This window comes from Tursiops truncatus, chromosome 10, assembly GCF_011762595.2.
Source record: "Tursiops truncatus isolate mTurTru1 chromosome 10, mTurTru1.mat.Y, whole genome shotgun sequence".
NCBI classification, from domain to species: Eukaryota; Metazoa; Chordata; class Mammalia; order Artiodactyla; family Delphinidae; genus Tursiops; species Tursiops truncatus.
This window is the reverse complement of record NC_047043.1, coordinates 76,753,427-76,767,167: the sequence shown is the minus strand read 5'-3', so window position 1 is coordinate 76,767,167 and position 13,741 is coordinate 76,753,427. Positions and strand designations below refer to the sequence as shown.

At 42.1% G+C, this 13,741-nt stretch overlaps 1 protein-coding gene across 1 annotated transcript in view; it reads right to left on the bottom strand.

Moving 5' to 3' along the window:
* Positions 1 to 3,860: 3,860 nt before the first annotated feature.
* SYNPR (synaptoporin) overlaps positions 3,861 to 13,741 on the bottom strand; it is a 292,285-nt gene continuing 282,404 nt past the window's right edge. Inside the window, exons 5-6 of the mRNA XM_019947709.3 lie at positions 9,953 to 10,144; positions 3,861 to 5,714 (exon numbers count right to left, since the gene is read on the bottom strand). Of these exons, the coding sequence (XP_019803268.1) occupies positions 5,457 to 5,714; positions 9,953 to 10,144 (450 nt within the window). The 3' untranslated portion in view covers positions 3,861 to 5,456. The remainder of the gene's footprint in view (positions 5,715 to 9,952; positions 10,145 to 13,741) is intronic.

Here is a 13,741-nt window from a genome sequence, read left to right as displayed (position 1 = left end):
CCAGCTGTTTCTCCAGCCGTGAGCTGGGCTGAAGGAATGTTTAGTACCTCAAGGATTGCATGTGTAAACAATGCCTTTTAATCTACTCCAGCACCTTAGCAGGGAATGCGATGAACATTGGCTACCTGATGGGAACGCAGGAGTTCCAGGAAGCCTTCTTCTGTTCTCATCTTGGCCTTTTAATGTCCAATGTCCATTATTCATGGAGGCCCAGAGAGGACTGGAGGAGCCAGGGCCGTTCTTGGAAGCACTTGCTGGCAACAGGCTCTGAGGAGCATTTAGCTGAGCCCGAAAACCCAGCAAAGCCTCAGACTCCAAGTCAGGCAGGTTAAGAAATAATTCTTCATTCAGCTGGACCTCTCACACTCTTAATGACTTAATGAACTTAGTGAATTGAGTTTGATTTTATTCACGTTGGCAAATGATTCTGACAAAAGCTATCCTTATATCTATGAGGGACTCAGCATCCCTATGGAAGGTCCAATGAAGCACTTGATGGTCTGGGTTATTGTTGAATGTACCCCAGTTGGACAAAGCACATCTGGCTTAAAATGTAGGAGAACAGTGGGGGGGTTGCACTGTTGTGGTTTAACAAGGTTTAGAGCAAGTTGTTTTGGACGCGGAGACCTGGATTTGAATTTGGCGTCTTCCCACTTCCACCTCAGTCATCTTGAGCTAAGAGGTTACTTGATCTTTATGAATCTCAGTTTTCTCATCTGCTCAACTGGTATAAAAATAGTACGTGATCTTGCATTATATAGGAAAGTGGAGATAAAGCGTGTGGCATTGTTCTCTGTGTAGACTAGATGCTCAGTAGATAGTAGCAATTAAGAATGATTTTTATTAGTGAAGGTACTCACAAGGATTTTGTTGTTATCTAACTTCCCTGACCTTTGGTTTTCTAACCTGATACATGGGAGTACTGCTAGCATCTATCTCATAGTGCTGTCGTGGTTAAATGCGAAATGCTTAGCTCAGTGGCTGGCACACTGTACGTGCTCAATAAATGTTACTTGTTACTTGATAGTTATTAAAAATTCTTATCTTCGGACAGCCAGATAAAAATCACATGGCATATTGAAATTAAAGTCTTATTTATATGCTGGGTAGACTGGGAGTTAATGGGAAAAAAAATCACTTAGGAAAGGGACAAGTTCTAGTATTTTTCCTGGCATTACTTGTCCATTATTTGAGCCTTTCAATCTTGAGTGTGAGCTCCAAGATGCCAGGAGCTGTATTTTGCTCACCTCACTATGATTAGAAGTCTTTGACTTATAAAATCTCAGGCTTATGTAAGTGTGGAGTAGACATTCAATAGACAACTAATATTTGTAGAGTGCTGTACAGTTCATCAACCTTTCCCGCACACCACCAGGTCGGTTCTTGTCATTACCCTATGAAGCAGGATTCTCTGCGTTCCCATCTTACATTCTAAGCAATAATAGTAACATTCATCCATCACTGATCACTGTAGTAGGTGATTTTGATGCTCTGGGCTGTTTTCTCTTGGCCAGTCTCTAACTTCAGCCGCAGTTGTGAGGGGTAGTTCCTGCTCACGTTGACAGTGACCTGCACCTTCTGTGGCTCCCGCCTCATCCTTCCTCAAGGCTACTGTCCCCGGGAATGGGGTAAATGGGGAAGGGGAGGGCGGTGATAGCACTCATGTCAGTTCCCCTCCTCCCACAGCCAGCATGCTGCCTAATAGTTGTTAGGACTCAAGGTCACAAGAGCCTGCTCAGTCTATAGGCAAGTGCAACCTGGAAATGTGGGAAAGTTATCAACCCTTTGGACAACTCTCAACCAGTTGAGGGGATGGAGGTTGGGAGATAAATATTCCCACTCTTGTCCCTTGCTTGAAAATTGCTGGAGTCACTCTGAACACTAGTCAGAGATCCTGACGGAACTGAGCTCCTATTGGTCTTACCAGCAACAACTAACGTGCTCTTTTAACGGATGGATTTTCCTCCTTTCCTGTCTCACTCTCCCCCCTTGTCAGTCCTGCATCATAGAATTACCTAGAACCCGGACTGAGAATGTGCCCACTGTATGCCAGAGGCTGCTATGATGTCTTTACACCGCTTACCTTTTTCATCCTGATACCAACCCTATGAGGCAGAGCTTATCTTCATTGTAGAGACAGGGGAACTGAATGAATGAGTTTAGCATCTTGCAAAGGCATTTACTGACCTGCCCACAATCCTCAGTGATTGAAGGTGGTGCCTAGGGTGTAAACTCCCCTGCGTTCCAGGGTGCACCCGCCTTCAGGTTGTGGCTCCACAGAAGTCCCTGGGCTTTGGAGAAGGCGCGGAGGAAGACAAAGGACAGGCAAGTAGATGGCAGCACAGGGATTCTACCCCAGGCGGCGGGATCTCAGAGCCCACTCTTTTTATTTGGATGCTTTACCTCCTCCGAGGAAACGAAGGCTCAGGAGGTGAAGTCACATCCTGAAATACAGCTACTGAGCAGAGAGGCTTCGATGCCAAATGAGGTCTACTGGAAACATAGACCCAAGGACTCCTACCACACTGATTACTCTCCTTTTCAAAAGGCCAGATCTACTGTTCTTTTCTTGGAACCAGAAGGAATAAAACCAGCTTAACGAACTCCCCGTTGGACTACAGCAGCATTTTACTGCAAATCTGCAGTGGACTCTGAAAGCATGTCTCTATCTGGACCAGGGTGGATAGTGCTTTCCATGACAGAGCCCCGATGTATTATGGGACTGTTAAGGTTAGTAAAAAGAACTGCTGATTCTGAGGATTTCTCCACTTTGGAGAATTCATGACAGCATAAGAATCAGAGGCCAGGGCTTCCCTGGTGGCGCAGTGGTTGAGAGTCCGCCTGCCGATGCAGGGGACACGGGTTCGTGCCCCAGTCCGGGAGGATCCCACATGCCGCGGAGCGGCTAGGCCCGTGAGCCATGGCCGCTGAGCCTGCGCGTCTGGAGCCTGTGCTCCGCAACGGGAGAGGCCACAACAGTGAGAGGCCCGCGTACCGCCAAAAAAAAAAAAAAAAAAAAAAAAAAATCAGAGGCCACTCTGTGCCCTGGACAGTGCTGAAGCAAGCAGTCCAATCCAGCCGCTATCCCGAGAAATCAGAGGTGGATGTGGGGAGAACTCATGCCTGTTCTCCCAGCCCACTGCCTAATGGGTGTTAGGTCAAAGGCCAGGATGTCCTCCACTCTATCCCGCACCCACCAAGATCTTGTCAAAATGCTGATCTCATCACGTCCCTCCTCTGCTTAAATCCTTCAGTGCTTTCCCTTAGCTTCTTTAGGATAAAGACAGAATTCTTGACCGTGGTGCCCAAGCGGGACACCCCCCCGCCCCCCCGCCGGCTCCAAAGCAGCGACACCTCTCTCAAAGCCCCCCTCACACATTATGTGCTACATAACCACCCTGTCTCCTGCCATCTGAGAGCTCTGCAAGCCTGCTCTCTGCCTGGGATACTCTCCCTTCCACCATGTCCTTGTGAAATTCTGCACTGTCTCGAGGCAGATTCAAGCTCCTTGACTTTCCCCTAAGCAGCTCGAGTTCCCCTGATAAGCATTCTCATAGAATCCTGTGTCTTTGTTGCACACAGTGTAACTGGGGTATGATTATTTTACTGTCTGTCTCCTCAATAGAATGTAAGTTTCCTGAGGTGGGGTGTGTTTCTGCTTTCGCTATTGTATCCCCAGTGCCCGGCAGAGCAGTGGGTATACAGGAGGTCCTGGAATGACGGAATCAACGAATGAACAGCCCTGGGCTCATAAAGTAAGGTCAGGGTGAGAGACTGGGAAGACTGTGCACTTATCCTTTGTTCTCTCATTGTTCAAGCTCACCAGGTTCTATTGCTGTAATTCTCCATTATCCAGCCAGCACTGTATGCAATAACTTTATTAAGGTCAAAGAGATATCACAATACAGATTTATCCAACAGGATCCAGAAATGGTTTATACATATCATCTAAGACACACAGCCGTTTTGGGCTAAGATATTTCCAACATCACAGATCACACAATGAGTTTATACATCGATAATGACTTTTATCTGGAAATACAGATGCTCAGCTTGCTCTCACTGTTGGGCCCTGGCATTTCAATTGAGTTAAAACAAACAGGCGAAGATTAACATTTTCTTGATAATGAATACATTCTGGGGAATATTTTTTTTTTTATTTTTTTTATTTTTTAACATCTTTATTGGGGTATAATTGCTTTACAATGGTGTGTTAGTTTCTGCTTTATAACAAAGTGAATCAGTCATACATAAACATATGTTCCCATATGTCTTCCCTCTTGCGTCTCTGGGGAATATTTAATGAGAAATATTTAATATTTAATGACAGAAAGGAAGTCATTTTTAATTTATGGGTAACATTCAAATCAGACTTTGTAAGTTGAGCTGAGACTTGAGAATTTTTAATAATTGGATCTAGGACATATTAGCTTTACAAATAAACAGGATTTAAAAGTTTAGCTAATAGTGTAGTTTCCACAGACTATCCTTCATAAATCAACATGTTAGCACACTATCTTGACTATGGTGTCTGATACCTACATCTCCATTATTCTAAGGAAAAAAAACTCCATCCACACTCATAGTTATTGGGCCCATTGTTCATGGTCCATAGAATAAAAGCCACAAAACACCATAGAAAGTTACAAGAATGTAAATATTTAGCTAACTAAATAGCATAAATATCGGGCAATTTCCATCTACAACACTGAATATCTACTAATCAGGGAAAAACAAAAACCCCAAATCTTAGTTACAATGCATTCAGAATTGGATAAAGCCAGAGAGACAAATTTGCAAGTATACAAAGTAGTGAATATATTTCTTTAAACGTCCATTTAACAAATACGTGGTACAAACTGGAAAATTTTCATAAATACAGTTCAAATGTTCATTTTGTGAGAAGATGCTTATTCATGCACTAAATCATATGAGCACTGATTCATCAAATAAAAAAAAATACAGAGTAATTGTCTGAAAGCAATACTTAGAGACTCACAATTCTACAGGGTCTGCAACTAAAGAATAATAATACATGCACGTTGTGATGCACCAAACAGTATTAGAGAAATCAGTAAAATGCCTTCCGCGTCAGAAATCGTAAGAAAACTCAATGCTGTTTAATTTACGTTATGCATATTACATACCAGAGACTTTAAGACAAAATGCTTCTACTATCTCAACACGCATACAAAACGACCATAAAAGTATCTGTGTATATAACAAGGTACTCTCCAATCAGCCACCTTGATGAATCATGTATCTCCTCATGTCATCTCATCTCTAAGTACCATTCATCACGACCCAGGCCGTGCTGCTTTAATGAGGACTACAGATCTCTTATTTACATTCAACACTCCCTGAATTAATAAATGATTGAAACTCTTAAAAAATTCTCCTGCCACTGACATGGAAGGTGGTGAGGCTGTCTTTGGAAGAATGCCAACACTACCCTGTTAAATCTGATTGGTAAAAGAAGCAGGGCCCCCGGGCTGTTGGCCAAACTCATCCGAGGATGGCCCCAAACTCGCCTGCTGGTTGTACCCACTGCTTGATCCATAGCTGTCTTGGTTGTACCCGCCTTGGTTATAGCTACTGGAGTGTCTCTCCACTGGGTCTGAAAGGTATCTCTGGCTCGAGGAATGCCAGCCGGTCTCCTTGAAAACAAACCAGATGTTTCCAGCCCAGAGAATAAAGTTCAAGAATCCAAAAACCTGAAGAAGGATCAAAGCAAGTGAGTTGATAGACTGGACAGAAACCCCAGAAAAATCTCAGTTTCAGAAAAATCCTTCACAACACAAAAGGTCACTTTTCACCTCAATGTGGAGGCCTCTCCCAATTTCACATTTGGAGTCTCTGTTTCATTTAGAATATCTGACTTTTCGCGAAGGCTTGCTACAATACATGTTAGGCACTGCATAAAAGGCTTTATGTATATCCATTCATTTAGGCAAAGAAGGTGCTCTTATTACACCCATATTAAAGATGTGAAAACTGAGGTTCAGCAAAGATAAGGATCTTATTCAAGGTCACGTGGCGTGGTTAGTAGTAGACCTGGGACAAGCCCTGTTCCATCTAACTCCATAGACAGAGCGCCTACCTAATCCATCACTACCTCCCCAGATGAGGTAATCCTCATGGTGTGTAAGATATATTCAGGGGACACAGGGTTGAGTATTTTCATTTTAATGATGGTGCATTAATTTATAAGGTTACCTTCACTTTAATGCTAGAGTTACTACTTTTCCATTTATTGAAATGATATAAATAAAATGAGTCAACCTAACAAGTATGGAGTGGGCTTCCCTGGTGGCGCAGTGGTTGAGAGTCCGCCTGCCGATGCAGGGGACGCAGGTTCGTGCCCTGGTCCGGGAAGATCCCACATGCCATGGAGCGGCTGGGCCCATGAGCCATGGCCGCTGGGCCTGCGCGTCCGGAGCCTGTGCTCTGCAACGGCAGAGGCCACAGCAGTGAGAGGCCCGCGTACCGCAAAAAAAAAAAAAAAAAAAAAAAAAAAAAAAAAAGTATGGAGTAAGCAATGGTACAGGTGGAATGCAGACAAGCACACGCATGGTAGTGTACACAGAGGTTGTGCTTCTTTGAATAATTTTACTTTCTGTGCCTCTCACAGTCAGAAGTGAATGCCCAAACCACACTCTGAATAAAGTTCAGGTTGCAGAGAGGTATGGAATGTTTTCTCAAGAACTGAATATGAGACTTTCCTATGGAAACTCCTCTCACTCTCCAGAAGGGTGTCCTTGGTGAGCCAGAGGACCGGGTATCACTTCTCTGGGGCCTGAGTGTTTGACAGAAGCAGAACTGTTTGCTTCTGTAAGAGGCCCAAACAGAACAGTTGTTCCCCAGCCTCTTCCAAGGCGGACTCATTGACTGGGAATTAAGCAAGACAGTCAGTTTTAACAGCCCGCTTTTGGAGACAGACAATGATAGTGTGACACAAAGCTGTGATGACATTAAAGTATATTTAATAGCCACTCCAGCACGATGGTGTCCAAACAAAATGGACTTGGGCAGAGGCCACAGCTCTGGAGTAGGCTTCTAGAAGTCCCTCGCAGTGTCAAAATAATTTATCCCTTATTTGTTGGATGGTGGGATGCTTCAGAGTGCCCTGGGGGTGGGAGTGGCAGGCTAGGTAGTCAAGATGAAGGACTTCGGGGGCTTGAAACATGGGCTCCAAACTTCAAAATTTTTGCAGCAAGTGGATCAGGACACACTACCTGAATCTCAGTCTTGGAGCCATCCCTCTGGCTTTGGAATTCGAGTGGCCTGGGCTCTGCAATCTTTTGCTTTATGATTCTGGACAAGGCAGTTAGCCTCTGAACATCAGCATTTTTTAAATTCTATGAAATGGAGACAATTATTCCTTCCTTGGGGGATAGTTGTGAGGATTAAAGAGGATGTGTGTGAAGCAGCTAGACAGTGCTGGACACGTTAGTAAATGCTTACTGATTGCTAAGCTATGCTATGAATCACTTTCTAAAATATTTCCATGAATTGTATTCAGTTGACTCTTTTGCTGAGGCATAAACTGAAGCAGGGCTTTGCGGCCATATTCTTGAGGTGTCAACAGCCAAAACTGAGCATCTAGGCGGCTAACCAATCGCATTGAAGACTGGGTTATCCAGACCTCCCTCCCTCCCTTCCTTCTTCTCTTTCCCCATCCCATCCTTTTGTCTTCCTTTAACCTTAACTGAGATTTATTTAACATAATTTTGTGCCATGTTCTAGGCTCCTTGCTGAGGAAGATACAAAACACAAATAAGGTACTTATAGTATAATAGTTGCATGATCAAAATGAATTAGGTAATCACTGACATAACTAATTTACATACAGGACATTTTAACCATGTGTACAATAACTAGGACACTTTCCATCAAAGGGGAGAGCTTGATTAAATTACACCTCTGTAAGTATAAGTTGATATATGAGTAGAAAAAATGATCTTGGAATCTTTTCAGATATGAAGGGATGGCTCTGCCCAGGGCTGTAATTTTACCTGTTTTCTATTCCTTGGTCCCTCCCTTTCCCCTGATGCTACTTTGTTTCTAAAAAAGGGATGCTCGAGAAGAGCCTAGAAATTAGGGAAATGCAACTTAAAAGTAAGTACATAAACAAGGCATTGCCATGGGCCTATTTAGGAGCGGTGATGTCTTTATCGTCATCACAGAGGTATCACAGATCTCTTGCCTGGCACATTTTAGGGGCACATGAGCCCTCGAATTTGTTCTTGCCGTTTTGTTGCAACTGAAATCAGAGTAGGGATTTTGATTCTAGCCTCGATGTGGGACAACAGAAAGAGAGACTGAAAAACACAGTACATAACATGAGAAAGAATGGAGAGAAGACATCTAGATGATCTGAGGACATGTACCATCATTGCTTCCGTGAAGCTGGAGGAACAGAAGTAGAAATTATGGATGGTTCGTCCGTTTCTGGTACTTGTGACCCAACCATTATACCCCATATAGACATGGGTACCAGAAGTGGGATACAAAGAACGGATTTTACGGATACGAAGACTGTTTTGCTTTAGCCAGTTTAAATGGAGTTTTCTCCCACTAGGAACTGGAGCACACAAACACAGATCCAGAACGATAACAGCACCAGACCTGCCCTTCCACACACGATATGCTTTGCTTTCCATCCATTCTTCTTTTGATTTTTAAGACACGTCACATTGCTTCTCATTCAAAATTTGCATCTCCTAGTCTAAACTTATTAGAGACATCAGAAGCAGAATTAAATGGACTGTGCAGGATGTCATAATTTACTAGAAGAACTAACAAACACACTGAATGATTTTATCTTTCTTCTCTTAAATTCAGAGATCAGGGTTATAATAACTTTTATTAAGCACTGCCTGTAAACAAACTACAGAAGTAGTGGAAAGTATTTTAATGTACACCTCAAACTATTCATCCATAGCTGTGGCCAGAAGTAAATAAAAATTACTGTGAGACCCTAATATATAGTTTATTTCAATGTTTACTATCTTATTACTAAGGCAAGATGCACAGTCAAATCACCAGCAGCTGATTAGCCACACTTTTTCCCTTCTTAAATGCCTTCTCAGATTAAATTCCAGAAAGCTGTAGAAACATAAGTTAACCTTGAAGCAAAGATAATTAATTTTTAAGGGTGGCTAAAGAATGTCGATCTTTTATCAAACACTCTTTTATCAAACACCGAGCCCTCTATTATTCTGTAACTACTGCTTTTTGCTGCTACTATAGCTTCTGTTTCTCAGATACGGTTTCTTTCTTTGGAGTAACACAAGTTCTTATACTCATAAAATAAGAATCCAATTTAGTGGCCCTGCTATCTGTCAGGTGTTCTGTCTCCCTGTAAGAGCCATACACTTGATGATAATATTTGACGGTTCAACTAATACAGTTTGGCTTTTCCAAAGTTATCAAGCAACTAAATCAGAAGCACGGAGAAGATTAAAAAAATTACCATAACTATTATAGGTATTTTTTATACTTTGCATTTCTATCTGTACCCTACTGCGTCTGCGTATTTTTCTCTAGACAATCAACTGGGTGTATTCTAACTATGTGTGGCTGGAACAGTGTTTTCTTTCCAGGAAACCTCTATGCCATCAAATATTCCTTTCAACTTCCGGCAGACTTCAGACTTAAGGTTTAGATTTTATATCTGCTTCTGGCTTAGAATTCTGACTTGACTGTCATCCAAGCAACAGCTGCCAGTACCTGCTGGGCTCTTATTAAGAACTCTTTAATTGGCAGCATTAAAGTCTATGGGTAGAAAACTGGAAGGCCAAAGGATCGTCTTGCCTGTGGAGTGAACTATCACCTTTTAGACTGGACTCATTTCAGAGGCAAAATTCCCCAGAAGACTCCTGAGATGTTTTTCTGACTCCTGTGACTGGCAAACAAAGATTTGGGAGGTAAAGCATAGAGGGAAACATACCACAGAAGTGTTTAGGCTGGACATCACAGGGCTGTGGACAGCCATGCATTTGTTGGACGGCTGTTTGCAAGCTGACATCAGTAACAATACTTCTTTGGGATCCGTAGCAACCTTGACATCAGACAGCCCTTTTGCCCAAGCTGATGAACCCACCAACCACAAGAAAGAAAAGACTACAGTGACGATGAAGTCCTACAGAGACAAACAGAAAGATAAAACAGGAAGAGAAAAGTGAGTTCTAGAAACAAATTGATTCGTTTATACAACTTTTTGGTTTGCCTTTTGAAAAATTCCAAGACCCCATAGCATTGAAACCATGTTGAGAAACAAATAAAAGAAAGTTTTGTGATACTGTATTTATATTTCTAGAAAATAGACTTATTAAAATCACAATAGTAATAACTTTTACTGAGCACTTATTATGTGAAGTATTATTCCAAGTTTACATGTATTAATTCATTTAATCCTAACAACAGCACTATGAAATAGATGCGAATCCTGTCCCCATTTAACAGTTGAGAAAACTGAGGCACAAAGAGGTTAAAAAAGATTCTGAGTCATGAGTTAGTAAGTGGGGTGGGGGGGCAGGATTCTAAGCCTGGTCGTCTGCTTCCAGGACCAGTGAGCTTGACTATTCTATACTGCTTTTCATGTCTGCTTTAAGGAACATTCATGTTTTTATTTAAAACAAGTACCTTAAGATAAAAACACTGAGGTCCTGCTTAAGTTAAATATGACACAATAGAAATGAATCACTTTCCATAAACAAACTTTATGGCTGAAGTCAGGATCTATGTCCTTGGAGTAAATATGTTATTTTGGGGAGCTAATGGAACCCTTTTCCCCCCTACTACCATTTTATACAGAGGGATGGTATACTGTACTAAGGTATCTCATATGAGTTAAAAGCTCAGTCTATCATCTATAGGCCTGGGGTTGAATCCTGACTTTGCTGCTTACTAGCTGTGTCCTTAGGCACTTTGCTAAACTATTAATACTTGAAGCCTCAATTTAACCCTCTGTCAATTGGGATAATAACAGTACCTGTCTCACTGGATGGTGGTGAGGAGTGAAAATGTGTGTGTTTGCCTCTTTTCCCCAGTGAGGGGTCAGCTCCGTGAGGGCAGGGCCTTTGTCTCTTTTGCTTATTGTTGGGTAATTGGCAGAAGAGGCGCCAGCAACATTTGTTGAGAAAATAAATGAAAGAATAAATGAATATACAAAATGGTCCCACCTGGGTTCTATAAACTTCTGTATAGGAGCTTACCAGGTGGTAACGGTAGGATTAAAGACGACTTTTGTTTTATATAAACTCGTGTATTTTAAAACATATTTTATAATTAGACCAAATAAAAACAGCATGGCAATGTGATCAAGGCACTGATTGATTATATCAATGGCTCACCCAGACAGAACTTCAGGTGGCCCTATTTGTCCTTACAGCAGCACCAGGATTTATAATTAGACCACATAATAAATGTCATTAGAATTGAGAGTTTTAGCATCAAAAGTTTCAGAAAGCAGCCTCAAGCCAAGTTTTCTATACCTGAGCAAAGTGTGACGATTTGGCACCTATGTCAAAATTCTAGCTAGAGTACAAATTAGCCTCAACTTTTTTTTTTGGTCTTTTGCTAAGCCTAAGTTTGAAGCTACATTCAGGGAGAGATGTGGGAGCAAAGCCCTGACCCCACTTTCCTCCCATTCTTTAATCTACCAAACCAGGTTCATTTTGCCCCATGCTCAGCAAGCCAAAAGCCTGACAGGCCTAGGACTGCAGCAAAGAAAAGATTTTTTTCCGCGATAGAGCCAAGCGCAGGGATGGGAGAACAAATCTCACATGCACCCCCCAGAAGGCGAGGGGCTGGTGGGTGACGGGGTATTTATGGGATGAGGAACAAAGCAGCAGGGCGGGCAGAGGCGTGCTGGGCGTGGGGAAAGGTGATTGGAAAAAGGTGCAGGAATCCTCATTCTGCACAGGCGTCACGAGGCTACAGGCCTCTGCACGTGGCGTTTTCGACACTCTGACGCCAAAAGGTCACCTAGAGGACACTGGCGCATGCCCAGTTGAAGGGTTGTTGGTCCCATCCTCTCTTGACCAGCTCATCTGGAACTAGACACAGCTGACTCCAAGTTCCTTCTGCCTGGAGGACAGGCAAGTCTTAAAACAACCTTGATTAAGGAAGGCAGGTGAAATGGATTTAACCCACGGTTTCCCTCCAATTGGCCAAACCCAATTGGAACCCCATGTGATCCATGCAAGTCACCTCTTGGACATAGAACATGGTGGACAGGGCAGCGTGTCCATCAAAAGCTGTCCCAAACTAGTGGCTGTCTTAGGAAACAGCTGCTGTCACATTAAATGTGCTGTCACATTTAGAGTGCTTCCTATATGCTAGGCACTCTGCTAACCACTTACAGACATCGTTAGCCTTACAGCGAGGTACTGAGGTTAGCCCTGCTTTTCTTAGGAGGAAACTGAAACACAGGTCAAATACTTTCCTTATAACTAGTGCCTGGCTTGACAACTGTGCGTATCATGAGCTCACCCTCACCCTCAGTGTAGCTGGATTCACTTTGCTAAGTCAGCTTTCAGGAATACCAGAATGAAGCTGTGAATCAGGGAACACAGAAATCAAACAGCAAGGTAGAAGCTCAGCTCACAGAACAGCTTTGGATTTTTCGAAGAGAGTATCACTAAGCAGTGGCTGGATGGGATAACTGTCTGGGTCCACTCACAGATTTATTTCATTATTTCATTTGGAACACTAATAAAAGTGACACCTGACTTCTAGAGAATGTCTAGTTTTTAACACACTATGGCAGAAGATCATTTGATCTTCACAATAACTGCATGAGGGCGAAGACAATTATACCCATTTTACAGATTCAGGGAAGTTAAATGATGTGTCCGAGTTGTCATAAGTAACAGAGATTTGAATTCAGGACATTGGGCTCCATGTTTAATGAGTGGTTTTCCATTATGCCCAGGTGTTCTGAAATTTGGGCTACCTAATTGTGGAGACACAGACATAGCAATAAATAACACTGAGCTACAGAGGAAGAAATGCTTTCTCCTTCAGGATTCTCTTGTAATCTGAGTAGTAAAGAAGAAAGTCTCAGCTGGATGTTAATATGTCTCTAACGCCTATTTAACAAATATTTAATACCTACCTATCAAAGAAAATTGGCCCCAGGCTCAGAGCCTTCAGGCAAACAATGGTACCTGGCTGGAATACAGTACTCTTTATTTTCTAATGATTCATTTCTATGTTTATCTTCTAATTATGTCAAATAATGCTGGATTTCTGTATCCAGGAGTGGTACAGGAGTTTCTTAAAAAATAAATTTTATTGAAGTTACCAAATAATTTAAAGAACAACAGTAAATAATTTCTGGCCCACATGACAGAAGCAGGGCAGAGAATGTCTGAGGTTTGGAAAGATCTGCATGGCCACATCCTGGGCTGGGAACACTGAGACTCTAACCCAGTGCTATCTCATAGGCATAGAATGGGAGCCAGAGATGTGAGTCACATATACAATTTTCAGTTTTACAGTAAACACATTAAAAAAAAAGCAAAAAGAGATTGGTGCAATTAATCATATTAATACATCACATGTATTTATATAATACAGTTCAATATATAAAAATATTATCATTTCATACATTATAAAATTATAAATAAGACATTTTACTTTTTTTGGTATTAAGTCTTTAAAAAATTTATACCTACAGCACACCTTAATTTGGTATCAGCTACATTTCAAGTGTTCAACAGTCACATGTGCT